The sequence below is a fragment of the Monodelphis domestica genome, chromosome 5 (genome assembly GCF_027887165.1).
Source record: "Monodelphis domestica isolate mMonDom1 chromosome 5, mMonDom1.pri, whole genome shotgun sequence".
NCBI lineage: Eukaryota > Metazoa > Chordata > Mammalia > Didelphimorphia > Didelphidae > Monodelphis > Monodelphis domestica.
Window position 1 is genome coordinate 105,250,433 of NC_077231.1, and position 26,899 is coordinate 105,277,331.

At 35.5% G+C, this 26,899-nt stretch overlaps 1 protein-coding gene across 9 annotated transcripts in view; it reads right to left on the reverse strand.

Moving 5' to 3' along the window:
- Nucleotides 1–26,899, reverse strand: part of KIF21A (kinesin family member 21A) — a 186,016-nt gene that overhangs the window by 7,840 nt on the left and 151,277 nt on the right. For all 9 annotated transcript variants that reach the window (XM_056799005.1, XM_056799004.1, XM_056799007.1 and 6 more), the window contains 5 exons: nucleotides 22,317–22,453; nucleotides 18,827–19,007; nucleotides 17,864–18,028; nucleotides 8,648–8,765; nucleotides 394–564 (listed from right to left, as the gene is read on the reverse strand). In XM_056799005.1, coding sequence (XP_056654983.1) covers nucleotides 394–564; nucleotides 8,648–8,765; nucleotides 17,864–18,028; nucleotides 18,827–19,007; nucleotides 22,317–22,453 — 772 coding nt within the window. The remainder of the gene's footprint in view (nucleotides 1–393; nucleotides 565–8,647; nucleotides 8,766–17,863; nucleotides 18,029–18,826; nucleotides 19,008–22,316; nucleotides 22,454–26,899) is intronic.

Below are 26,899 nucleotides of genomic sequence, written 5' to 3' on the forward strand. Positions count from 1 at the left end.
CCTTTAGTCCCATAAGCTAATAAGACTTAAGGATGTTTTCAGTATCTTTAAAGGCAAAAAACATTACTGCCAAGTTAATATACACAGATCAACATACCAAATCATTATAATTTTGTGAATTCCCTTGGTATCTTATAGATACAAGATACAGCATAATTCTATACCTTAAAATGCTAATTTCGTAAGTGAAGGAATGCAGAGCTTTGAAGCACTGCTATAAAATTCACATTTTCTTTTAACTGAATATTTTGCATGATTGGAACAAAAACTGTTTATAGTAAGCCCTGATTAAAAGGATCTCTAAAAGATATTTATGTAAAAATTATGTACAGAAGTAATGGAGAACAGGCAATAGTTTTTTGGTGTAGATTTCATAGTGCTCAAAGATTTTACCTGAAGAAGGTCTTTTTGAGACAAATCCCATTTCTTTATCCCATTGTCTCTGGATCCGCTGAAAAGATTGTCCCCTTGTATAGTAAGGGCTTCAATGCCATCATAATGAGGGGGCTCAAAATTGTGGGTTGGACTTACAGTTCCAAGAGCTCCTTCAGTTACATCAAACATCTAAAACAACAGAAAAAAAAAGAGTTGAGCATGTCTAATTTTAAGTAATAATTGTTTTCTTTTGAACTAGATGATTATTTAATTGGTATATGGAATTTCCAGCAAGGGAACATCTGCAAACAATGTTATCTGCTATGCAACTTAAGTTTTAGCAGGTTTCCCACAGGTAGTGAGAAGTTAAATGATTTGTCCAAAGTCATACAGAAAATTTCTGTCAATGGTGGTACTTAAACTCAGGTCTTTCTGACTTGAAAAGCTGTCTCTACATGACATTACCACTCTAAAATAAGGACTTACCATAAAATGTCCAGCAAAGAGAATTTAACATGGAGAATAATAGGAATAAACTTGAGCTGTGTTTTTAGGCAAGGTTTTGGGGAAAAAAAATTTTAACATTGTTTATTTTCAACTTAAACCTGTCAAAATACATGTGTAACTGTGAATATCTGATACATACAGTTTGCCCTTTTCTATTATGTACAGATTTTTATGCATCTTAATTTTTTTACAATCCAAATTTAGTATTGTGGTTTCAACCTGCCCTGGAAGTCAATGTTTCTTTCTGAATTCCCTTTATTATGGATATTTTTTAGTTTTCTTCTAATTCTCTCCCCTCTAAAGAAAAATGACAGCCTCTCTGTAGAACAAATGAAGATGGTGGTATAAAACAACTACTCACATGATGTGTGTCTGAAAACATACTTTCCTTCCTATATCTCTAGCTTATCACCTTTCTGCCCACTGATTTCCCACCTCTTTGCTAGAATCAGGATTTATCATGTTTTCTAAGTCCTGCATTGATAATGATCATTCAATCAATCAAATCTGTTACATGTCACAGTTGTATTTGTTTATGTTACAAATAAAAATTTGTCTGGAGGCTCAGCCCTAGAGTTATAAGCATTTATTAGTAAAGAGAAAGTTTGATAGAGATCTCAGCCTTTCTAATTTAAGGTAAGATCAGGTGCCAGATTTTAGCCCATCGAGGTTCCCTCCATGCTTCACTGCTACTTGCCAAGCACCTGCCCAGGGACTCAGTCTGTGCCAAGATCAGAAGGAAAAAGACCCTCTTCTCACCTCCTCGCCTCTTAAGCCCCACTGGTTCCTCCCTGTGTGGCCACACTGAGGTTCATGCTCACACCGAAGCTCAGGTTGATGCCAGGGGACACCAGGGTTAGACCTCGTACTCAGGAGCAACATCCCCTAAATAATTTACTTTACACATATACAATGCTGTAGTTATCACATAAATTACAATGTTCACTTCATGAAGCATCAATTTATACATCCACTCACACATTTTTCTGAATCTATCTCTTTTGTCAGTTCTTATGGTACAGCAATATTCCATTAAATCCAATACTTCGTATTTGTTCAGTTATTCTCCAACTGATAAACACCAATTTTGTCCTACTTTGCTAAAACCAAGTGGTATTTAAATATTTTTATACATTTAGGCCTTTTCACTTTTTATTGGTCTCTTTGGAGCATAAGTCTAGTAGTTATCAATGGGTCAAAGAGAATGCATTTGTGTGACTTTTTGAGTAAAGTTCCAAATTGTTTCTCAGGATAGCTGGATAATTCCACAGCTATATGAGTATGCTAGGCATCCCAAAGCCTCTCTAACAATTGTCATTTTAAACAATCTGATAGGGGTGATGCATAACCTATGCATTGTTTTAATTTAAGTTTCTTTTATTATTAATTATTTGGAACATTTTTCCTGTGATTATTAAAAGCTTCCCTTTTTCCTTGTATATATCCTTTTAGTCATTTATCTGTTCTTATTCTTTTCTGCTTCTAGCTTTGGTGGGAAAAGGTTATAGGAATAGAAATGAAAGGAATCAGAGCTGAATGTGGAAAAGAAATCATGTAGGTAAGTTAGAAAGATTTGGACTAATGAAGTAGGTCAGAGAGTAAATGGGGGATGGAGGGGAAATTTGGCAAAATTTGGGAGCCACTGAGGAAAATTCGAAGAAGAATCTCTAAGTCAAAATACAAGTCCAAATTCTACTTTGATATTGAAAGAGAACCAGGATCAAGGACAAGTAAGGATGACAAAGAAGAATTAGTGAGTAGAGAAGAGATGGCAGCTGATCAAGATAAGCAAAGGTAAGTAAAAAATGATAAATGGAACAATTAAAAAATTAGGTAAACTGATCTTATGAATTTTAGGTCAGTCATTAAGCATTTATTATGCACCTTCCATGTGGCAGGCCCAGTGCTAAGTGCTGGGGATTGGTGGATGGAACAGAATAGTGTAATAGAGAGTAAGAGGCTGAAAGAGAGGTGATTATGACCATAGTTGAGACAAAGTATTTTTAATGGAGATATTGAGTTGGTGATAATTAGCTGTAAAACTTTTAACTAGGGTTGAGATATAAACACTCATAAGTAGTTTAAAGAATCAAAGCTGAAAATATCATTGATAAAAACCAGAGAGAACATTATCTGTGTTCTGTTATGAGTAAATAATGTTGTATAGGAGACTGATAAAAGTTGTCAGGGGTTATTAAATATCAATAGGAGGTTGATAAAAGTTGTGGAGTTCATTTTGGTACACCACCAACACTTTTTATTTAGAAGAGAATTGGGATAGGAAACAGGAGGTAGAAAAATGGAGAATATAGTTCTTATATAGTATACCTATGCCTATAAATCTAAACCCTGTACTAAAACTTCTAATAAAATCCTAAAATCTAACTGTTTTCTTTGCAGTTTCTTCTTGCCTGACAAAGCAGGCCTAACCTCCTACTCTAACTAAAATAATAATTCCCTATCTATCTTACCTAAACTAATAAATAACTCTTTACCTTCTCCAACCTCCTTAACCAAGTATCTGAAATCAAACTGCCAGAAGCCAACTGTCAGATCCTGCTGACAGAGAGCACAATGAACCCCTTCAAACCCCTGTCTCTGAGACAAAATGGGGTAAACTTATATCTCATAAAGAAGCACATGATGGGAGTGGGGGAAAACACCAATACACTGGAAGGGTAAAGAGGTTGGTGACAATTAAATACTTAATTCTTACATGCATTGAAATTGACTGAAAATGTGAAGAACAATCAGATCCATTGGGACAGAGAATTGATTCGTGCCCTATAGAGAAGTAGAAGGGTAACAAACAGACTGGTGGGGAGGAAAGCAATACAAAGGAGGGAGAGTAGAGGGGAGGGTAGTTTTAAAAATACCTAAAGAAAAATAAGAGGGGAATAAGAATGGAAGGGGGGGAAAGGGAAGTAAAATAAGGATGGGAATTAGGGGATCTGATTAAAAGCAAAACACTGGTGTAGAAGGAAAGAGTGAAAGAAGAACGGGTAGGTCTAGGAGTGGAAATCAAAATGCTGGGAAATATACAGGTAGTAATCATAACTCTGAATGTGACTGGGATGAACTCCCAACGAAAACGAAAGTAAATAGCAGAGTGGATTAGAAACCAAAATCCTACCATATGTTATCTACAAGAAACAGACACGAGGCAGGCAGATACACACATTGTAAAGGTAAAAGGCTGGAGCAAAATCTATTGAGCATCAATGGAGAAAAAGAGGGACAAAAGTTGCAATCATGATATCTGACAAAGTCAAAGTAAAAATAGATCTAGTTAAAATATATAGGGAAGGTAATTGCATCCTGATAAAAGGCAGTATAGACAATGAGGAAATATCAGTACTCAACATGTATACACCAAATGATATAGCATCCAAATTTCTAAAGGAGAAACTAGTGGAGCTCAAGGATGAAATAGATAGTAAAACTATACTAGTGGGAGACCTGAACCTTCCTCTATCAGATCTAGATAAATCAAACCAAAAAATAAATAAGAAAGAGGTAAGAGATGTGAAAGAAATCTTAGAAAAATTAGAGTTAATAGATATGCAAACTCTTATCTCTGAGACAGCCAGAGGAAAATAGCATCCAGAACTAACTCCCACAGTTCCTTAAAACTGCTGCTCTTAAAGAGACAGTGTGAAATGAGAAGACTTCTGCTCTTAAAGAGACAGAATAATATTTACGTAACTTCCTCTAAGCTAGGAATTCTGCTCCTAAGGAGATAGAGTGAAATTAAATAATTCCTTATAACAGTTCCAAATTGTAGGCTGATCTCCTTTCTTGAGAAGGTGAAAAAAAATCAAAGGATTCTTTCCATTGTATAGTTTGTAAGGAAGAATTAATGCTAATTCATGGGAAAATTCAGAACAGATCATAGCGATAGTTGGAAAACATCATGCCACACTAACCACATTTCCTTTTTTGACTGTATTATTAAACAAGTTGATGAGGGCAATAGTGTGAATTTAGATTACCTACATTTTTTAGGAAAGCTTTGGATAAAATATCTCATTTGATTCTTGTAAAAAATATGAAGAGACATATAGATAATATATAATCATGCAAATGTAGAACTGGTTGGATTTTCAGCTACAAAGAATATATATTCATGGTTAAATATCAGTATTTTAGGAGGTTTCCAATTGACTACTTCAGTGTTCTGGACTTGTCCCCATACTGTTAATGTTTTTATCAATGCCTGACATTAATGCCCTGATAAAGACATAGATAGTATGCTTATCAAATTTACATATGATACAAAGCTGCATGTATAGCCAATATACTAGACAATAAAGCCTGGATTGAAAAGGACCATGTGATGTTAGGGCATTGCTTGATGGGTCTGAGGGCAAATTTAGCCTGCCATCTGTTTTTGTATGGCCTACAAGCTAAGAAAAGATTTTGCATTTTAAAATGCAAATCATCCCAATATACTTCCACATATGTAATTATTTTTAAATGTAAAAACTATTTTTAGTTTGAAAGATTTTTTTTTTTTTTGTGGCAGAGAAACTATACTTATTCCACTTGGTCCTAGAAGGCAGAAACTAGAGCAAGAATTGGAAGTTTAAATGAATTAATTAAAATGTCAGGAAAAAATATCAATTAATTAGAACTATTTAAATATAAAACTGCCTTTTCAAAAGGATTTCTCCCCTTTCAAGGCCTTCAAGAAGAAGCCCAATGATCAGTTATGTCATAGTAGGTTTTCCTTTAATGTATGAATTAGATTGGATTTGCCATTGAAGCCTATTCCACCTCTCAAATTCTCTGAACATGATGGATACTAAGACTTTTTATGGGCAACAAGAAGTGTTTCTCTGATACATGTTTCCCTGATAATTCTAACTGCATTGATTTTGTTTGTGCAAAAGTTTTCCAATTTCATGTAATCAAAATTGTCTACTTTACCTACAGCCCTCTCCATGGAAGTCCTCTCCTGACTATGGCTATAAAAGGCATCTCTTTCCTTGTTCAAATATGACCTTTTTTGTTGTTGTTTAAAATGACCTTTTACACCTGGGTCTTGTACCCATTTAGAAGCTATTATTTATTGAACATACATAATATGGAATGTTGGTCTAAAGCTAATTTCTGCCAAATGTTTTCTAGTATTCCCAGAAATTTTTCTCAAATAGTGGAATCATAATTAGGGTGGGGGTGGGGTATCCTTGGGATTACTGAATAATATGCTGCTTACTACATTCATTTGTTTTGGGGTCTTATGAATCTATTACAGAGATTTGGGTTGTGATGTTAACTGGGTGTTTTCAGGTTAGGATTTCTATAAGGTAGAATCTTTGGATTTTCACTTGTTCTCTAGTTCTAATAGATTCAGCAGTTTTCTTTGATGATTTTTTAAAAATACATAGTTTTCAGGGAGTTTGATTTTATATTATGTCCCTCACCTGTTTTTTGGTCAGTTGATTATGACTGTGATCTTTGACTTGGTTTTAATATTTTCCTTTCATTCCTAGAGACACTGAAGTGTGATTGCTCCATTCTCTTTATGCTCTAATCTCTCCCCAGGGGGATTCCATTACTTGGTCAAAATTTCTCTTTTCTCCTAAGCTACTCATTCTCCATTGATTTTCTCCTTTCCAGAGCTCTGATTTCAATTCCAATTTTATTTTTTAATTCCTTTCAGCCACTATTTGAATTTTCCTTCTTTGTATAGTTAGTATTTTTTCATTGTGTCTATTATTTTCTTCTTTTTACTCACATTTCCAGCCTCAGTTCCTAGTTTGTGCTGGGGCCAAGCTTAGCCCTCTCATACTCTTCAAAAGGATATCTAGATCCACTTCAGTCTTGATCTTGACTTCTCAGTTTCTTTCTCCCGACTTCCACTTTTTGATTTATTTGCACTCAGACACTGACAGGCTTCAGAGTAAGCAATCAAAGCTTCAGTTCAGGTTCCTGGTCCCTTTTGTATCCCTGGTCAGAAATGATACTTCAGGCTTCAGACCTATTTATCTGAACTCACATAGGCTTGTGAATTCTTCCAGTGCTTATAGCTGCTTTTTTTGTGTAGTCCTGGGTTTGATGAAGGAGTTTATAATTGTTTCTTTTGGGGTTTCTTGACCATTATAGTATTCAATTGGTTTCCTTTTTAGATATTTGCTGTGGGAGAGCTAGGTTCATTTATAACTTTTCATATCACTATCATAACTATATTTGATCACTTTTCACATGTAATATACCTTACTGTCCAAAGAATTCTAAAGAAATGTATACTTATCATCATGAGTAAACAAATATGCCAAATCTTTGGCAACAAGAATCTTATATATTAGAAATAATTGTTACCCAAAACCATTTCAATGCTAAGATTACTTTTTGAGAGGATCAGAAACATTTCAAGTGTCAAAGAAATAATAATCTGGAGGTTCAAAATCAAAAGGTTTTGAAGATTTTTTGGAAAACGGAAGATGAAAGAGAGGTATAGTTCTTTGCTCCTAGGAGTACTTAACAGATGTTTGTTGAAATGAATTAAAAGGGAAAGATCTTTTGTCAGCATTCACATCCTCTCAAATAATGAAATTTTAACTTGATACTACAATTGTTGTTCATTTTAAGAGGACAAACAACATCATAGGGTGATATCTTGACATGTGTGAACTAGATTTAAGTGAGGGAGAGTTGCATAAAGTCATCAGTCTCACTCTCTCTTCTAGTCACTGAAGTCCAGTGGCAAGACAAGAGTTAGGACAAGCGGAAGACCTTGGTCTCTCCACTCTCTTACCAAGCTCCTGTGCTCCACAGCGCCTGCTTTAGCCACCTTCATGACTGTTGAAACAAACTGTTCCTATTCACCCATTCCATTAGGGGAGGTCTTAATATTCACTGGGGTGAACATCTCCCTGACTCATCAATTTGTCTGAGGCTTTCCAGTTACCCTCAACCTAGTGTAGAATGTCTGCAGAGGCAGTTCTACCAAAGCAGGGCCTCTGTGTATGCCACAGCTTCTTGGAGCCATAGATGAGTTAGTTGGACACCAAAGGCAGCCGAGCAGCCTCTGAAGCCTGAAAAGGGTTCAGCAAGTCCTCACCCCAGATGTGGTCATCCTCCCTCCCTATGCCCCAGTCCTACAGGATTATTAGTCAAAGATAAAGACAGGATCAAGAGCTAGAAGGATCAGAAACATGAGGGCTTTCAGTTGTCATCTAGGCCAACTTCTTGATTTTATGGATAAGGAAACTAAGGACTAGAGACATCTTGACTTGTCCATGGTCAAAGAGAGAGTAAGCAGCAAAGGGAGAATTTGTAACCCAATCTTCAAAGGCCAGTGCTATTTTCACTACTGTGCTGTCTCCTAACAACAATATGTAAATACTTGCTAAATGAATTAATGAAGGAAACAAACAGAAATCCTGTACCTTGAATTGGGAAGTGCAATGCTTAATTGAACTGCATACTTTACCACATAATATATAATTAAAAAAAGACAATCAAAATAGAAAAAGAGTGGTGAGGCAAGAGCTTTTTTATAGACCTCTAGAGGCTATAGTTATTACCATCTAAAATCCTGGTGGGCTTTGCCCAGGAGCTTAACAACACTAAAAAGTTATGCCATAGAAAGCAGAGTAATCTGGACTTTTCATGTTGTAAAATTCTGAGCATGGGAAGGAAGATGTGAATTTTTAAATTCACAATTAATTTAAGTCACAACCCCCCCCCCCAGAAAAAAGAAAGAAAAGAAAGAAAAGGCCAAAGAATATACTATATGAATATGAAAAGATGTACATACCTTAATGTAGTGATCTTTGGAACCAGTAATGATCAAATCCTGCCCATTGGAAATCTGATCTACAGTAAGGCACATAACAGGGCCCAGATGACCAGTTAACTTTCCTGTTGACTGAAACCTTAAAAAAAAGAAAGAGGAGAGTTCCGATCAAGATGGCGGCTTAGAGAGAGCTAAAGTTCAGATCTCCAGAAACCCCTTCCTTACCGATCTCAAACTGTATGCTCCTAGGACACCGAAATTCAAAACAAACAACAGGATAGATCCAGGGGACCCTCCTCCTGGACCTGGATCAAAAGGTACGTCCCCCCCCCAAAAGCCAGAACCCGAGATCACTCGGATCTAAGGGATAGGCAGAAGGAAGGTCCCAGGACCCATCCCCCCCAACCCAGAGCGCTGAGTCTGAGGCAGCAGTGGGAACCTAAGAGCCAGCAAAAGGACCCCAAGGCCAGCTATTCTGAAGGCCACACCCTGAAAATAACCTGAGCCAGTTGTGGTGACAGAGGGGAGCATGTAGCCCCCTGGCTGGATCCTTTCGTCCGAGTCTCAGGGAAAGTCCCTGCTTTAAGACACACTCAATCCAACCCAGGGGAAATTAATCCTATCAAGAGCCCTCAGAGCTCCGGGAAGCCACAGAGTGCAGGAACTTCTGAGACAACAGTAACTCTCAGGGCCGGCTATTCAGAAGGCCACATCCTGAAAACAACCTGAGCCAGTCACAGGGGCACCCAGAAAGCCGGGAAACAGAGAGAGACAGAGGGGAGTCTGTAGCCCCCTGGCTGGATCCTTAATTATGGATCCTTAGTTAATGCTATCAGGAGCCCTCAGAGCTCCGGGAATCCTCGGCCCCTCCCCCTCAGAGTGCAGGCCTCTCTGGCCCACAAAGGCTCAGAGATACCTCGGGGACAGTGCAAAGCTAGGCTCAGAGCGTGGGAGTAAGGCAACGAAGAAGCATCGGGAGGGAACTGAGTGCAGTAACACCCACGAATGGACAATTTGCCTGGGGCTAAAGCCTCTGAACACCATGCAGAGATAAGAAAAGCTAGACCTCCCCATGCAGATAGAGATGGCAAACAGCACAGAAAAGCCTCAATACTCCAAGAAAAACAAGAAGAAGGGGACAACTTTGGACACATTTTATGGAGTAAAAATACAAAATACAGAGGAGATAGAAGAGGAAACACAAGCAAATGCTCCGAAACCTTCCAAAGGAAATGGAAACTCTTCACAAACCCATGAAGAATTTGAATCAGAAATGATCAAAAAGATGGAAGCCTTCTGGGAGGAAAAGTGGGAAATCATGCAAAAGAAATTCACACATCTACAAAACCAGTTTGACCAAACTGAAAAGGAAAGCCAGGCTTTAAAAGTCAGAATCAGCCAACTGGAAGAAAAACAAGCAAGAATTAATAAAGCAAAGCCCAAAGACCAAGAAATTAGAAGAGAACATAAAATATCTCACCTACAAGGTCATAGACTTGGAAAAGAGGGAGAAGAGACAATTGAAGAATAATTGGATTACCAGAAAAGCCAGAAATAAACAGCAAACTCGACATCATAATACAAGAGATAATCAAAGAAAATTGCCCAGAGATTCTAGAACAAGGGGGCAATACAGCCACTGAAAGAGCTCACAGAACACCCTCTACACTAAATCCCCAAAAGACAACTCCCAGGAATGTAATTGCCAAATTCCAAAGTTTTCAAGCAAAAGAAAAAATCTTACAAGAAGCCAGAAAAAGACAATTTAGATATAAAGGAATGCCAATCAGGGTCACACAAGACCTTGCAAGTTCCACTCTGAATGACCGTAAGGCACGGAACATGATTTTCAGAAAGGCAAGAGAGCTGGGCCTTCAACCAAGAATCAGCTACCCATCAAAACTGACTATATACTTCCAATAGAAGATTTCCAAGATTTAGCAAAGAAAAGACCAGAGCTCTGTGGAAAGTTCGATATCAAAAAACAAAGAGCATGGAATACCTGAAAAGGTAAATATGAAGGAAAGGGAAAAGGAGAAAAATGTTATCTTTTTCTTTTATTCAAACTCTCTTCTATAAGGACTATATTTATATCAATCTATGTATATTAATATGTGGAGACAATGTAATGTGTAAATAGGGGGAAAAGAAAGACCAAATAGAATAATCTTTCTCACACAAAGATTCACATGGGAGGGGAAGAAAACTCCTATAAGAAGAAGAGGAAGAGAGTTTTTACTTAAACCTTACTCTCAGGGAAATCAACTCTGAGAGGGAAGAACATCCAGATCCATTGGGATCTTGAATTCTATCTTACCCAACAAGGGTAGGGAGAAGGGAATACCAAGGGGGATGGGGGGGAGGGAACATAAAAAAGTGAGGGAAGAAGAGGGGGGTGGGGGAGGGAACAAAAAGGGAGGGGCTAGAAAGGGAAATATATCAAGGGAGGGGACAAGGGGGACTGATTTAAAATAAATCAATGGATTAAAAAGTTAGAGCTGAAGAAGAAAGGTTAGAATTAGGGAAGGATATCAAAATGCCAGGGAGTCCACAAGTGACAATCATAACTTTGAACGTGAATGGGATGAACTCACCCATAAAACGAAGACGAAGAGCAGAATGGATTAGAATCCAAAACCCTACCATATGTTGTCTCCAAGAAATACACATGAGGCGGGTAGACACCCAAAAGGTCAGAATTAAAGGGTGGAGTAAGACCTTCTGGGCCTCAACTGACAGAAAGAAGGCAGGAGTTGCAACCATGATATCTGATAAAGCTAAAGCAAAAAATAGACCTGATTAAAAGGGATAGGGAAGGTAATTACATTCTGTTAAAAGGGACTTTAGATAATGAGGAAATATCACTAATCAACATGTATGCACCAAATAATATAGCACCCAAATTTCTAATGGAGAAACTAGGAGAGCTGAAGGAAGAAATAGACCGTAAAGCCATATTAGTGGGAGACTTGAACCAACCATTATCAAATTTAGATAAATCAAATCAAAAAATAAATAAGAAAGAGGTAAAAGAAGTGAATGAAATCAGAGAAAAATTAGAATTAATAGACATATGGAGAAAAACAAGTAGGGACAAAAAGGAATACACCTTCTTCTCAGCACCACATGGCACGTTTACAAAGATTGACCATACACTAGGTCACAGAAACATGGCATACAAATGCAGAAAAGCAGAAATAATAAATGCAGCTTTTTCAGATCACAAAGCAATAAAAATAATGATCAGTAATGGTACGTGGAAAACCAAATCAAAAACTAATTGGAAACTAAACAATATGATACTCCAAAATCATTTAGTTAGATAAGAAATCATAGAAACAATTAATAATTTCATTGAGGAAAATGACAATGGCGAGACATCCTTTCAAACCTTTTGGGATGCAGCCAAAGCAGTAATCAGAGGTAAATTCATATACCTGAATGCTTATATTAACAAACTAGGGAGAGCAGAGATCAATCAATTGGAAATGCAAATAAAAAAACTCGAAAGTGATCAAATTAAAAACTCCCAGCAGAAAACCAAACTAGAAATCCTAAAAATTAAGGGAGAAATTAATAAAATCAAAAGTGATAGAACTATTGATTGAATAAGTAAGAAAAGAAGCTGGCACTTTGAAAAAACAAACAAAATAGAGAAAGTACTGGTCAATTTAATTTAAAAAAGGAAAGAAGAAAAGCAAATTAATAGTATCAAAGATGAAAAGGGGGACATCACCTCCGATGAAGAGGAAATTAAGGCAATCATTAAAAATTACTTTGCCCAATTATATGGCAATAAATACACTAATTTAGGTGAGATGGATGAATATATACAAAAATACAAACTGCTTAGACTAACAGAAGAAGAAATAGAATTCTTAAATAATCCCATATCAGAAAATTAAATCCAACAGGCCATCAAAGAACTCCCTAAGAAAAAATCCCCAGGGCCCGAGAGATTCACAAGTGAATTCTATCAAACATTCAGAGAACAGTTAATCCCAATACTATACAAACTATTTGACATAATAAGCAAAGAGGGAGTTCTACCAAACTCCTTTTATGACACAAACATGGTACTGATTCCAAAACCAGGCAGGTCAAAAACAGAGAAAGAAAATTATAGACCAATCTCCCTAATGAATATAGATGCAAAAATCTTAAATAGGATACTAGCAAAAAGAATCCAGCAAGTGATCAGAAGGGTCATCCACCATGATCAAGTAGGATTTATACCAAGGATGCAGGGCTGGTTCAATATTAGGAAAACCATCCACATAATTGACCACATCAACAAGTAAACCAACAAGAACCACATGATTATATCAATAGATGCAGAAAAAGCCTTTGATAAAATACAAAATCCATTCATATTAAAAACACTAGAAAGCATAGGAATAGAAGGATCATTCCTAAAAATAATAAACAGTATGTATCTAAAACCATCAGCTAATATCATCTGCAATGGGGATAAACTAGATGCATTCCCAATAAGATCAGAAGTGAAACAAGGATGCCCATTATCACCTCTACTATTTGACATTGTACTAGAAACTCTAGCAGTAGCAATTAAAGAAGAAAAAGAAATTGAAGTCATCAAAATAGTCAAGGAGGAGACCAAGTTATCACTCTTTGCAGATGACATGATGGTCTACTTAAAGAATCCTAGAGATTCAACCAAAAAGCTAATTGAAATAATCAACAACTTTAGCAAAGTTGCAGGATACAAAATAAACCCGCATAAGTCATCAGCATTTCTATATATCTCCAACACAGCTCAGCAGCAAAAACGAGAAAGAGAAATCCCATTCAAAATCAACTTAGACAAAATAAAATACCTAGGAATCTATCTCCCGAGACAAACACAGGAACTATATGAACACAACTACAAAACACTCTCCACACAACTAAAACTAGACTTGAGCAATTGGAAAAACATTAACTGCTCATGGATAGGACGAGCCAATATAATAAAAATGACCATCCTACCCAAACTTATTTATCTATTTAGTGCCATACCCATTGAACTACCAAAAAATTTCTTTACTGATTTAGAAAAAGCATAACAAAGTTCATTTGGAATAACAAAGGATGAAGGATATCCAGGGAAATAATGAAAAAAAAAACACAAATGATGGGGGCTTTGCAGTCCCAGACCTCAAACTATTTTACAATGCAGCAGTCATCAAAACAATTTGGTACTGGCTAAGAAACAGAAAGGAGGATCAGTGGAATAGACTGGGGGCAAGCGACCTCAGCAAGACAGTATACAATAAACCCAAAGATCCCAGCTTTTGGGACAAAAATCCAGTATTTGATAAAAACTGCTAGGAAAATTGGAAGACAGTGTGGGAGAGATTAGGAATTGATCAAAACCTCACACCCTACACCAAGATAAATTCAAAATGGGTGAATGACTTAAACATAAAGAAGGAAACCATAAGTAAATTGGGCAAACACAGAATAGTATACATGTCAGACCTTTGGGAGGGGAAAGACTTTAAAACCAAGCAAGACATAGAAAGAATCACAAAATGTAAAATAAATAATTTTGACTACATCAAATTAAAAAGCTTTAGTACAAACAAAACCAATGTAACTAAAATCAGAAGGGAAACAACAAATTGGGAAAAAATCTTCATAGAAACCTCTGACAAAGGTTTAATTACTCAAATTTATAAAGAGCTAAATCAATTGTACAAAAAATCAACCCATTCTCCAATTGATAAATGGGCAAGGGACATGGATAGGCAGTTCTCAGATAAAGAAATCAAAACTATTCATAAGCACATGAAGAAGTGTTCTAAATCTTTTATAATCAGAGAAATGCAAATCAAAACAACTCTGAGGTATCACCTCACACCTAGCAGATTGGCTAACATGATAGCAAAGGAAAGTAATGAATGCTGGAGGGGATGTGGCAAAGTAGGGACATTAATTCATTGCTGGTGGAGTTGTGAATTGATCCAACCATTCTGGAGGGCAATTTGGAACTATGCCCAAAGGGCGATAAAAGAATGTCTATCCTTTGATCCTGTCATAGTACTACTGGGTTTGTACCCCAAAGAGATAATGGGGAAAAAGACTTGTACAAGAATATTCATAGCTGCGCTCTTTGTGGTGGCCAAAAATTGGAAAACGAGGGGATGTCCATCAATTGGAGAAATGGCTGAACAAATTGTGGTATATGTTGGTGATGGAATACTACTGTGCAAAAAGGAATGATAAAGTGGAGGAATTCCATGGAGACTGGAACAACCTCCAGGAAGTGATGCAGAGCGAGAGGAGCAGAACCAGGAGAACATTGTACACAGAGACTGATACACTGTGGTTCAATCAAACGTAATGGACTTCTCCATTAGTGGCAATGCAATGTCCCTGAACAATCTGCAGGGATTGTGGAGAAAAAACACTATCCACAAGCAGAGGACAAACTGTGGGAGTAGAAACACCGAGGAAAAGCAACTGCCTGACTACAGCGGTTGAAGGGACATGACAGAGGAGAGACTCTAAACGAACACTCTAATGCAAAGACTAACAACATGGCAATGGGTTTGAATCAAGAACACGTGATACCCAGTGGAATCATGTGTCGGATATGGAGGGTGGGGGGGGGGGAATGATCTTTGTCTTTAATGAATAATGCTTGGAAATGATCAAATAAAATATTATTTAAAAAAAAGAAAAAGAAAGGTAATGTGGGTATATATCAAAATCTCAGTTAGGAAGAATTTCTGGAATTATCTAGTTCATTTGAATAAAAAGTTCCACAATCTATGGGATAAGTGGTTAGGGCAATTTTCAGCAAAAAATAATCTAAATGTGCTTTAATATTGATTTTCATTTATTTTTTTCTCCATAAATTAAAAAAGTAGAATTCTGTAATAAATCCTGTTCTAATTCTAAACCTCCATGACACTCCATGTCATGTCAGAAATTTTATACTTAAAGGGGGGATGGGGAAGGAAGTAAATTTGGGAAATGAAATTCAGGTTTGACTAGTTCCAATAGTCACTAAAAAGAACACAATGGATTTATGGGAATTGGGTTCATATTGGGTTTTACTAATTCGGCCTCAGTTTTTTTATCTGTAAAATAAGAGGGCTATACTAAATGATTTTTAGGGTTCTTTTAACTCTAAATGCTAACCATTATAAAATCTTGTTCTCCCATAAAAATATATAGCTAAGGACTAAAACAATATAGACATTCGATCCTCAGTCTATAAAAAGGTTTAACCATAACCCAAATGACTGTAACTTACTAAAAGGCATTGTTCCTAAAACATGAGGAAAATGTTCCTGTATATAACTGTTCATGATTACTTTGTATTTTAGACTTTAGTTGATGCAACAATATCAATGTGACTGGTAACTACATAATCAGTAGTATTATGGGAAAATCTCTTTCATTATGTGTCAGAAGTAGCAAATATGAATGTTTAAAGCATAACTCCAAGGCAGGAAGCCTATGAAGAGATTGAAAAGATATGAAAATGACATTCTTTAATGGAGAAAGAATTAGTTTGGAAACATTAGACTTTCGCTCTATTTCTAACTTTTCCAATGATTTTCTCTATGACCTTAGAGAAGCCACTCCATTTTCATCTCTAAAATGAAAAATAGATTGTGTTTCCTAAGTTTCCTGTAGTTCTAATTATTTATGAGATACATACACAACCTGACTTTTGTTGAAGATCCTGAAGTCAAAAATATTTAGATCCAAGAAAACTAAAATACTTTTTCTTTCTACATCAGGGACTGGGGTACAAAGGTACCTTAAGCTTAAGGATGCTAGTTTACTCACTACTTGTTTCTCAAATAATTTGACAAAATGAGCCCAGAAGAGTCTATTTTGGGGTCCAAAGAAATCTATTTTTGACTATTAGGAAAAACACAGGGCCTTTAAAAGTTGGCCATCTCATCTGTCTTATAGTTTCCTCATTGAATGGAATGACCTGTGACTCTCCCACTTCAAAACAAAAAACTTTAGGTGTCCTTCCTGAGAGATTCCATTTCTTAAAACTTCTAGAATAAATTTCTGTTTGTATGGCTTTGGTGACATGGCATATTTACTTTACAATTATTATCATTTGTTGAGACTCTTACTTTTCTTCTTAGAACTAATATTGTGCATTAGTCCCAAGGCAGAAGAATGGTAAGAGCTAAGAGATTGAAGTTAAGTGACCTGCCCAGGGTCACACAGCTAGGAAGTATCTGAGGCCAGATTTGAACCCAAGAATCCATCTCTAGGCCTGGATTTCAATTCACTGAGCCACCTACCTACTTCCTTACTTTAACTACTTATTTTAACTTATTGAACTATTGGTAAATAGACTCCATTTGAGATTTAGGTATGGACACATTATTACTGCAACTCCTCCCCTAAATAGACTGTAATATCTATCATGAATAGTTATCTTTTAACATAAAAATCCAAGTGAGTGTCCTCTCTCAAGAATGAAATTCTGGAAACAGGAAAATAATTCTTATAAGGAGGCAAAGTGAGAGTTGTACAAACAAACTGATGTAGATACACACACAAGAACCTTTTTGATCCACTTAAATTTTTAACATACATATACAAAAGAGAGAGGTAAGATCAACAGAGGAGAAATATAAAATTATGAAATGAACTTATAAGATAGTTAAGAGGGCAGGAGCAGGTGCTAATAGCTAGAAAAAGGACATTGATATCTGTCCCATTCTGAGGTTACATATTACAATAAATTCTAGGACAGTTTTCTGAATTAACTGTAAAACTAAAGATGTTAGAAAGAATGAGAAAAGAAAACCCTCTGTGAAAACAGTAATGAGGCTCTGGGGGTTCTGGTTACCAAGTAGGTTTTCACTGTAATATTTATTGACGTTTCCTGGGAAAGTCTGGTATATGGGATTATGCTATAAAATGGCTAAGTCATGGCAATGACTCTTATCACAAAACAAATGACAGCTGAATCCCTGGCAATGTCCTCTCAATTGACCTGAATCTTTTAAATGGGCCATAGTCAGTGGACATGGGGCCTTAGCAGTTAGTAGCTGTAGGACACCTAACAACATTTGGAACGAGAAGATCTTGGCTGGAATTTAAATTTCCCTCATGTTCTTCATCTGGGGCCAGGTGTTACTGTTAGCCCTACCTAACACACATGGTTGCTGTGAGAAGGAAATGAGACACAGTTGCACTTTGGAACTTTAAGCACACAAAAGCTAGTATCATTTTTGTTTAACTACATACCTCTTCAGGTCCCACATTCTCACTGCATTTCCAGAAGCTGCATAAAGAAAAGTGCCATTTGGGTTGAGTGCAATTTGATTGATTTGATTCTCTCCTGAAGGAATAGTTACTGTACGGTTAGTACTCGTATTGCAGGCATCACCAGGCATAACTTGACCTGAAGACCTTAACAGAGATGAAGAAAATTATACTTCTTTACATAACTTTGTTGTAGGACTTCTGAAAGTCAGTAGAAACCCAAGTCTTATACATTCTTTTTACATTTTTCTTTTGAATTTGCACAACTTTAAGATAATGCGAAGAGTAATAAACTAAGCAACTCTCTCATTTAGCAGAAGCACTTTAAAGGAGATTTAGAACATCTAAGAAGAGGGGACCAGATTATACGATACTTGAGTTATGAAATCGTATGACTTGAGAGAGGTTTATTTGCTGAAACTGTTCTTGAAAAACATAAAATCCTTGTCTTCCTGCAATTTTTAGGTCTTATATTAAGGATTAGTGATTTCATCAGCATAGAGAACTCTTACATCTCAGTCTCAGACTGAAGTCTGCCTGTGTCTTGTTTGAGTGTGGGACATTGAATATAAGTGATACTCCCATGGTCAAAGAATTAGTAAGAAAGGCAGGATATGAATCCAGAATTTCTTGACTATAAACTGGTACTCTGTTCATTGTGTTATATTGCTTTTATTTTGCCTATATTGAAGTAGATTCTTAATCATAAAAAAGAAACTACTTTCACATATTAATGTATTTATATCAATAAGTATCTCTTAAGCTCCTATTATGATGCTTTGGCCAAATTTAATCAAATGATTAATACTTTGGAAAATATTATGTTTTTATTCCTTGACTTGACTTTGGTATTAAGACAAGGAAGTATGATATTTGTACATGATCTTGTTCTAAATTTTTTAAGTAGATGTTAGAAAAGGGAAAAAAATGTTTTCTTTTACTTACGTCAATGTTCGAATACACTTTGCTGAGTCTCTGATGTCCCAAACTTTAATGTAAGATGTTGAAATAGTGAAGACCAAACTGGTATAATTACAGTATTTCACAGAAACGACATTATTAGGATGACCACCCAGTGACATTATCTCTTGTCCAGTTACTAGATTCCATACTTTACAGGTACGATCTTAAAAAAAAAAAAGCAAGAAGCTTATAATAAAATGCATAAACATATTCATGTCTAGGATTATTTTAAGTGACAGAATAAAATAAATATTTAACTTAAAAAAATAAATCAGCTAGTGGTGCAGTGCATGGCTGTAATCCATTACTGGGAAAGATAAAGCTAGTAGATGACTTGAGGTCAGAAGATTTGACCTGGAATGTGCTTAGCAAATCAGGTAAATCAGGTGTCCATACCAAATCTGACTCTAATATGGAGGGCACATCAATCTGTTAAAGGAGAGGCAAACCAGCTCAGGTCAGAAATGAAATAGGTCAAAACTCTAGTGCTTATCATCAGTGGGATCAGGCCGATGAGTTGTGGTTGCATTTCCAGCTTGGGTGAGATAGGGAGACCAATCTTAAAAAAACAAAAATAAACCAAGTGGTATCCTATGAATGACAGAGAATCCATTTCTTCCCAACTTGCTCTCTTCACTATCAAATAATAACCTCAATTCTCATACCCAAATCTGAGGTGAGATTTACATAAACCTGGTGAGCAGAAAGTATTTTTTCAGTTTACAAAGCTGATGACAGAGTTATATAACATGTTTCAGATGATACACACCCTATTCCAACAGAATCTTGGAAACATGTGCCAAATTACATTATTCAAAAGGTAAACTAATAATGCCTAAGCAAATGTTACAAAATGTTCATGAATTATTCTCACAATTGGGCCAACAGTCCTATTATTGTCGTTGAAGAAAACAATTGTCCCCATTTATTTGAATGTGATCTCAGCTCCAGGAAAAAATACATGGTTAGGGAAGGGAAGACCATTCATATGGGCTCAAAAATGAGATAAAAATTAATTGGACAAAATTTTTTGTACAGACAAAACCAATAAAACCAAGATTAGGAAAAAAAGCAGAAAACTGGGAAAAATTATATAGATAGTCTAGTCTCTTGGATAAAGATCTCATATATCAAATACCTAGAGAATTTTGTCAAATTTATAAGAAAATGAGTCATTCCCCAAGTGATAAGTGATCACATGATATGAACAGGTAGTTTTTGGAAGAAGAAATCAAAACTATAAATAGTCATATGAAAAAATATTTTAAGTCATTATTGATTGGAAGAATGCAAATTAAAACAACTCTGAGATATCATCTCATACCTATCAGATTGGCTAAAATGATAGAAGGAGAAAATGACAAATGTTCAGATGGGGAACAATGAGGAGACTAATACTAATACATTTTTGGTGGAACTGTGAATTGAGCCAACCATTTTGGAGAGCAATTTGGAATTCTACTCAAAAGAGTTATAAAACTATGTGTACCTTTTGACTCAGGAATACCACTATTAGTGTTGTTCCTTAAGTGATTAGGAAAAAAGAAAAAGAGCCTATGTGTTCTAAAATATTTATAGAAGTTCTTTTTGTACTGGCAAAGAACTGGAAATTGAAAGGATGGGGAATGGTTAAACAAGTTATGGCATATGATTGTGATGGAATGTTATTGCACTATAAGAAATGATGAGCAGGCTAATTACAAAAAACATGGAAAGATCATGAAGAGTAAAATGAGCAGAACCAAGAGAATGCTATGTATATAGCAAAAGCAATATTGTTTTAAGAATAATTATGAATGTCCATCTTAGATCAAAGAACTAAGGTTTTATATATATATATATATCTACATAGATACATACATATGTCAAATGATGCCTTATCTGGTGCAAGGTGAGGAGGGAGGGAGGAAGATACCTCAGAACTTTAATGTAACAAAAAATGAACTTAAATTTAAAAAATTAATTGGGCATAATATTTTCTATATTCTCCATAACATAACATAAGTTCAATGCATAATAATGAATTCTAAAATTGTTGTTTTGTCTATGATCCTACTAAATAATTGCATTTCAAGTACTTGATGTCAGGATTTCTTCTGTCAGGACTCTTCCCTACATATTTCCTAACCTTACCAGATAGATAAAAGCCCCTAAGAATCCTTTACTTGTCTTGCTTATGCTGTGTAATTGGATGTGAGCGCATGAGCATGAGGGAGATGGAGGATAAAAAGTTTTGCTGTGGCGTTGCCCTCTCTTGGCTTCCTGGAACGCGCTGAGGAGACTGGCTGGAAGCCAGTTGAGAGAATCCACACATGTGATCAGTTAGGTTAGAAAATCAGGCTTTTACTTCTATTCTTTTTATTTTTTCTACTTCAAGTGATTATTAATAAAACTCTATGGGAAAATGAGAACCTGGAGTTATTGATATTATTTAAAATTTTTGCAACATATTGTCTCTTATGGTTATTCTCATGAACTAGGCCATTTCTGCTTCCCTATCATAACCTTAATTTCTGACTATTACTACCTTCCATTTAGGAAAGAATGAGCCTGTGATTTCTGGCTCTGACCAGTTGTTGTCCTCCTGGAGTTGCTACAACTTGATTTAAAATTCCTGTCCTCATGTAACAGTTCTAGTTGTAACCATGATGTAATTCTGAAGGTTCACCTAAGTTCTCTGGATAGTTATGTAAAGCTTATATAAGGCTGGATTGAGGGACTTCACATTTCTTAGACCAGTTTATCTCATAGTATAGATAAATTTAAAAAACAAAAGCAGGTATCATTGATGTGTGTATGCATTTAAACACCAAACACCACAATTATAGAACAAAACTTATTATATTTAAGTACTTAACATGAAAGTAGGGTTAATTTTCACTCATATGAAATTATGTCTCCATTAGAATTTTCTCTTATTTCTGGAGAGAAATCTCCATAATGAGATATTAGACATTAGCAATTATTCCACTGTATGCAGGTGACCTGGAGCCCTAGAAGGTTATGATAAGAGAACAAACGTCTTGGCAGATCCTATAAAACTGGAACAATTCTGAATACAGGTTCAGTGATGGGACCCATATTTTCCAAGGATCAGCCTAGTTAGGTTTGGAGAGATTGATTACCATGGGACTAACTATGAAGTGATGAATATTTTTGTGGACACTAATTTATGATCACTATCTAAGGGATGCTGAAGTTGTTATCTCCAGTGGAGGGAGAACCACACCAATGAAATAAGGGAAGTTTGAGGTAAGTACAAAATTGTTCCAACTATAGCTGGTCTGCAACTTCAAAAATGTACTGCCAGCTCATTTTTCGTTTTTTCAATGTATCATTCATGTAATAGGAATTAGTTTCTTGCTATCTTCCTATACATATAAGATTACAGTTAGAGCTAGATGCTCTCTAAGGTGCTCCCATGGGTAAGATGCTATGAATCTGTTTATGTTAATATCATAAGTACACTCACCTTTTGAGCCAGTGAATAGAAGATCATCAGTGGAATCTATACAGAGAACAGCTTTTGTATGCCCTTCAGCAATGTGAATACATTGAAGTGGAGAAGATCTGATACTCTTAGAAGCAGGAAATGGGTTGATTATTCCCCTGAGGGAAAAAAGAGATTCATAATGTACTTGCAAATGAGTATCATATGTTGTTATATTCTCATTCATTTTTTAATCCTTGACTTTCAGAAATCTTAAGTAAAAATATCAATGCTACACTTCTGCTTCTATTATTTTAATGAAAATGCAGAGACCCCACAGCACAGAAATAGGGAAATGTAAACTCTGCAAGTCTAATAGAGAAAACTGTGCTAGAAGTAGAACACATTACAAATCAGATTTTTTAAAAGCAACTGAACAATTATAGGGAAGACCTATATTAGGAGCAATTTATACATTTAAAAAAGCCCTGTGACTGTTACAAACTCAATACTGGCCAACTACATAATGCAGCTTCCATAAAAGCTAAAACAACAGAAGTAAAAATTACAGGGTAATAGGCACATTCTTCATACTAAACTCCACCTTTTTTACATTAAATCTGAAGTATGTAATCAGCTCTAGTGGGTATCACATTCTAAGATGAATGTTGACAAAGTAGAACATTTGGTGAGGAACCAAAAGGGAAGAATCTGGAAACCAGAATATTTGAGGAAGAAATAAGGATATTTATTTAATTTGGAGAAAGACATGGTCAATATTTTCAAATACATGAATGAATATCTATTAATCAGGGACTAAACTGTTTTAACTCAAAACAGAAGAACTAAATTCAGGGAATGGAAGTCACAGGCAGACAGATATTGTCTAACAAGAGAATGTCTTTGAAGAAATGAGCTTCTCTGAACCAGACCAGAAGTACCTAAAAAAAGGCTAACTGGAAATTAACTAGAAGTATCTAAGTAATGGCTCCCTTGACGGGGACATTATAATAAAGGGAATATTTTCAGCAATTGAGAAGTCTCAATTTTAAAACTAGAAAGTAGCCTTGGAGATCATCTAGACCCAAGGTATTTGACTTATTTTTATTTTTGAATCCTTTTGGCACTCTGCTAATGCCTAATGCCCCTTTCTCAGAATAATGTTTTTGAATACATACAGTAAAATACATAGGATTACAAAGGAAACTAATTACACTGAAATATAGATTCCAATGTATAAAAAGTTAATGAACCTAAGATTATGAAATCCTGACCTAGGCAAACTCTTTATCCTAAAGAAGAAGAAATTAAAGGCCAGGGAGATAAACTGCATAGTCCAAGATCAAATAAGTAGTAAATGGCAGAAACTAGAACTTTCCCCGACTATATCATGCTGTCTTTCAAGAAGATTATGAGTGCTAATGTGCCTTCTATATCCAAAACCCTATGGTTCTAAATTCTTGGTACAGTCCCTGTAACAAAAAAACATTATTCAAAGTATAATATTTATTCAAGTGTTTTGAGGACTGAGAAATGACAAAGTAAGGATTGGATGAGATAATCTGAGACATAAAAAAAAAACCCCAGATATTAGAGTCATTTAATCTAGGGAGGCAGAAAAAAAGGAAAAGAGAAGATATAATTCAAGGATAAGTGTGAGGCTCATGGAAAAATCTTGGAATGAATGTTTCTTCTTTAATTTCCACAAAACTAGGATTACGTTAAATTGAAGACAAACTAAAATATATGTAGGGAAAAATGAGTTATTGTAGCGAGTAAAAAAATGGGGGAACAAGTGATGAAAAATTTTTGACTATCAAGGTTTGTACAGTTTATATTTAATCCAACTAACAGTAGAAATAATGGAAGTTTCCTTAAAAAGAAAATCACAAGATTAATGAGGAAAATAGAGTTTAAAATATAATTTTCATATCTTTGAGTGCATGTATGGGGGGAGAGGAGAATAGACATAGAGAAAACAATATGATTATGTCAAAGTAATCCAAACATGAAGTAATGTGACAAGGAAATCACTTTAAAAGACTGATATATATTAATTTAAGGTCGCCAAGGAATTCAGCTATGTAATTCCTAAATGAAAACTCAAGTCAGCAGTCAACCTTTTATGGAGTTTAATTACAAACAGGAGGAAGAAAGGTATTAGAGATAGAGAGAGAGAGGGAGAGAGAAAGGGGAGAGAAGGGAATAGGGCTTAAATACCCCTTCTGTTTAGCCCTTAGATAGCTGAGGCAAAGAAAAGAGATCAGTCCCTATCACTCACGTGACCAAAATGGAGAAACAGTCTCAGGGGCCTCCACCTCCAGCTTCCTTCCGAGCAAGCTTCTCAGAGCACCACCTCTCAGAGCAAAAACCTCTCCAACCCCACCAGTCCTCAGACCCCCGATATCTTTAAGGAAAACATCCAAGTTCCCTCCCCTCAGTTCTCACATCTACCAATCACTGTCCATGTCTTCCCTGTGCCAATGGTGGCTCTAGCTTAACCCAGGACCGCCCAGAGGTCTGTGGCTTTGCACATGTCTGTTGAAGGTCATATTCTCAAATAATTAAATCTTGATCCTTTGCTACAGCCCTTCCTAAATCCTGTTACCCTGAGTAGGGTGGAGATTGGAATAATTAAATTTTGATCTATGCTGCAGCCCTTTCCATTGTTCAGCAAAAGGTTTCTGTCCTAAAGTAATCTTAAGAAGGGAGGAAGAACCTCCCTTGCCAATGGGGTTCACATTCCAATAGAGTTCCCACTATCAGTATGAAATTTTCCAAGTATGAAATTTCCCAATGATGAAATTTCCAACATTTATAAGTCTAAGAAATTTTAAGGTTTACAGTAATGTGGAGTTAGAATAGGGAAATGGTTATAGGAATGATTTCTTTTGCATCTCTTTCTACTCAACTTCCCTATAACATTCCTATTCTCCTTTCAATTTAACAATTCAATAAACATTCACTAAATACTATGGGCAAAACAAAGTAGTAGGCTCTGAAGGAGATACAAAATTTAAATGAAAACAATCCCTTTATTCTTGAAGTTTACAGTAGAATGGTGAATTATTACACATATAGAAATGACTACAAGTAGAGAGTAGCAGATTGCGGAGGCACTGAATACCTAGCAAGAGTCTGAATACATTTTATTATATAACATAGAGCCTGTCTATTTCACATGGATAACATGATTTTTGAGTAGAAAAATGACCCACCCAGATCTATGGATGAAAGAATGAATATCAATGAATGCATGTATAAAAAAATAAGCTCATTGTTATGCAAAATTATGTACAAAGCATTATGCTAAATGTTAGATACATGGTTACATTCTAATGGGTAAGGCATGAAATATAATAGTTTTCAACTACAAATAATCAGTCTAGTGTCCAGAAGGATATTTTTTGTTATCAACATGAAAGATAGATTTCGGGGAGGGAACAGAGGTAGAAAGAACAGTTAGGAGGATAATGTAAGAGATAACTGAGAGCCTAGACAAAAGATGGTGGCAGTGGAAATTGAGGAGAAAATGGATTAGAAAGATGTTGGCATCTTAGAATTAGAGCAGAATTAGTGTTCTCTGCTCATCAAATAATGGATAGTAAAATGTCTCTGATTAGGAGTAATGCTTCCATCTTTTATTAACTTAAGTATAAATTGAAACAATTAAATTAATTAATTAAATAATGAAAATTAAATAAAAATTGAAGAGGGAAATAGTTTCATTTATTAACTTCATTTTTTTCTCATGTATAAATCTTATATATTAGCAAAATTCATTGATTTAAGAATCTGGTAAAAAAGTTTGGTCAGTTCTTTTCAGGTTGTGATCCTAGAATTCATGTCTTTTTCCTTAGGCAGAAGTCAACCAATTAATACGTTTGCTGAAAATTAAACAAACAACCAACAAATGGGACATCCTCAAAAAAGAAAAGGCAAAATCTTTTCAATGCTATAGATTCTTAGTTGTCATACTCACGCTGAGTTTAATGTATCAATATACCAAACTGTGTGTGTGTGTGTGTGTGAGTGAATGCATGTGCATGCAGTGTGCACAAGTTTCCTATGGTCATTCACATCATTCCAGAGGTGTTACAGCTCTTCATCAAATAAAATTTTAGTTTCTATCCACAGCAATTATAAAGTAGTTTATTCTTTGATTAATGCTCAGTGTGATAAATAGTTAAGAGTCAAATAGAAAAAAAAAATTATCTCATTATGTAATCTTATGTTTCAGAGGGAAAAATATCAGTTGTTTTTATTTTTCTCAGACAACTGCCACTTTGTTACAAGGATGTCATGTATTGTGCCATAGGTGATGTGACTTCACAGGCTTTTATTACAATATTTCATATTTCTCCAAACATTTGCCTTCTGTGACTTGTGGCAATAGTGTTTACTCCTCAGTAAATTTGATAAAGAGGCATGGAACTATTTTTTTATGTTCTTATGATTGTGTTATGAAAATAATTATAAAATTATAAAATTTGATTTATTTTCATTTTTTATTACATAGAAATAGCCTTAATTTTTTAGAGCAGTAAGTTTTCATAGTACTACAATGTCAACATAAATTAGGCTTACATATTAGAATTTTGTTTTCTATTTAAAATAAAACCATG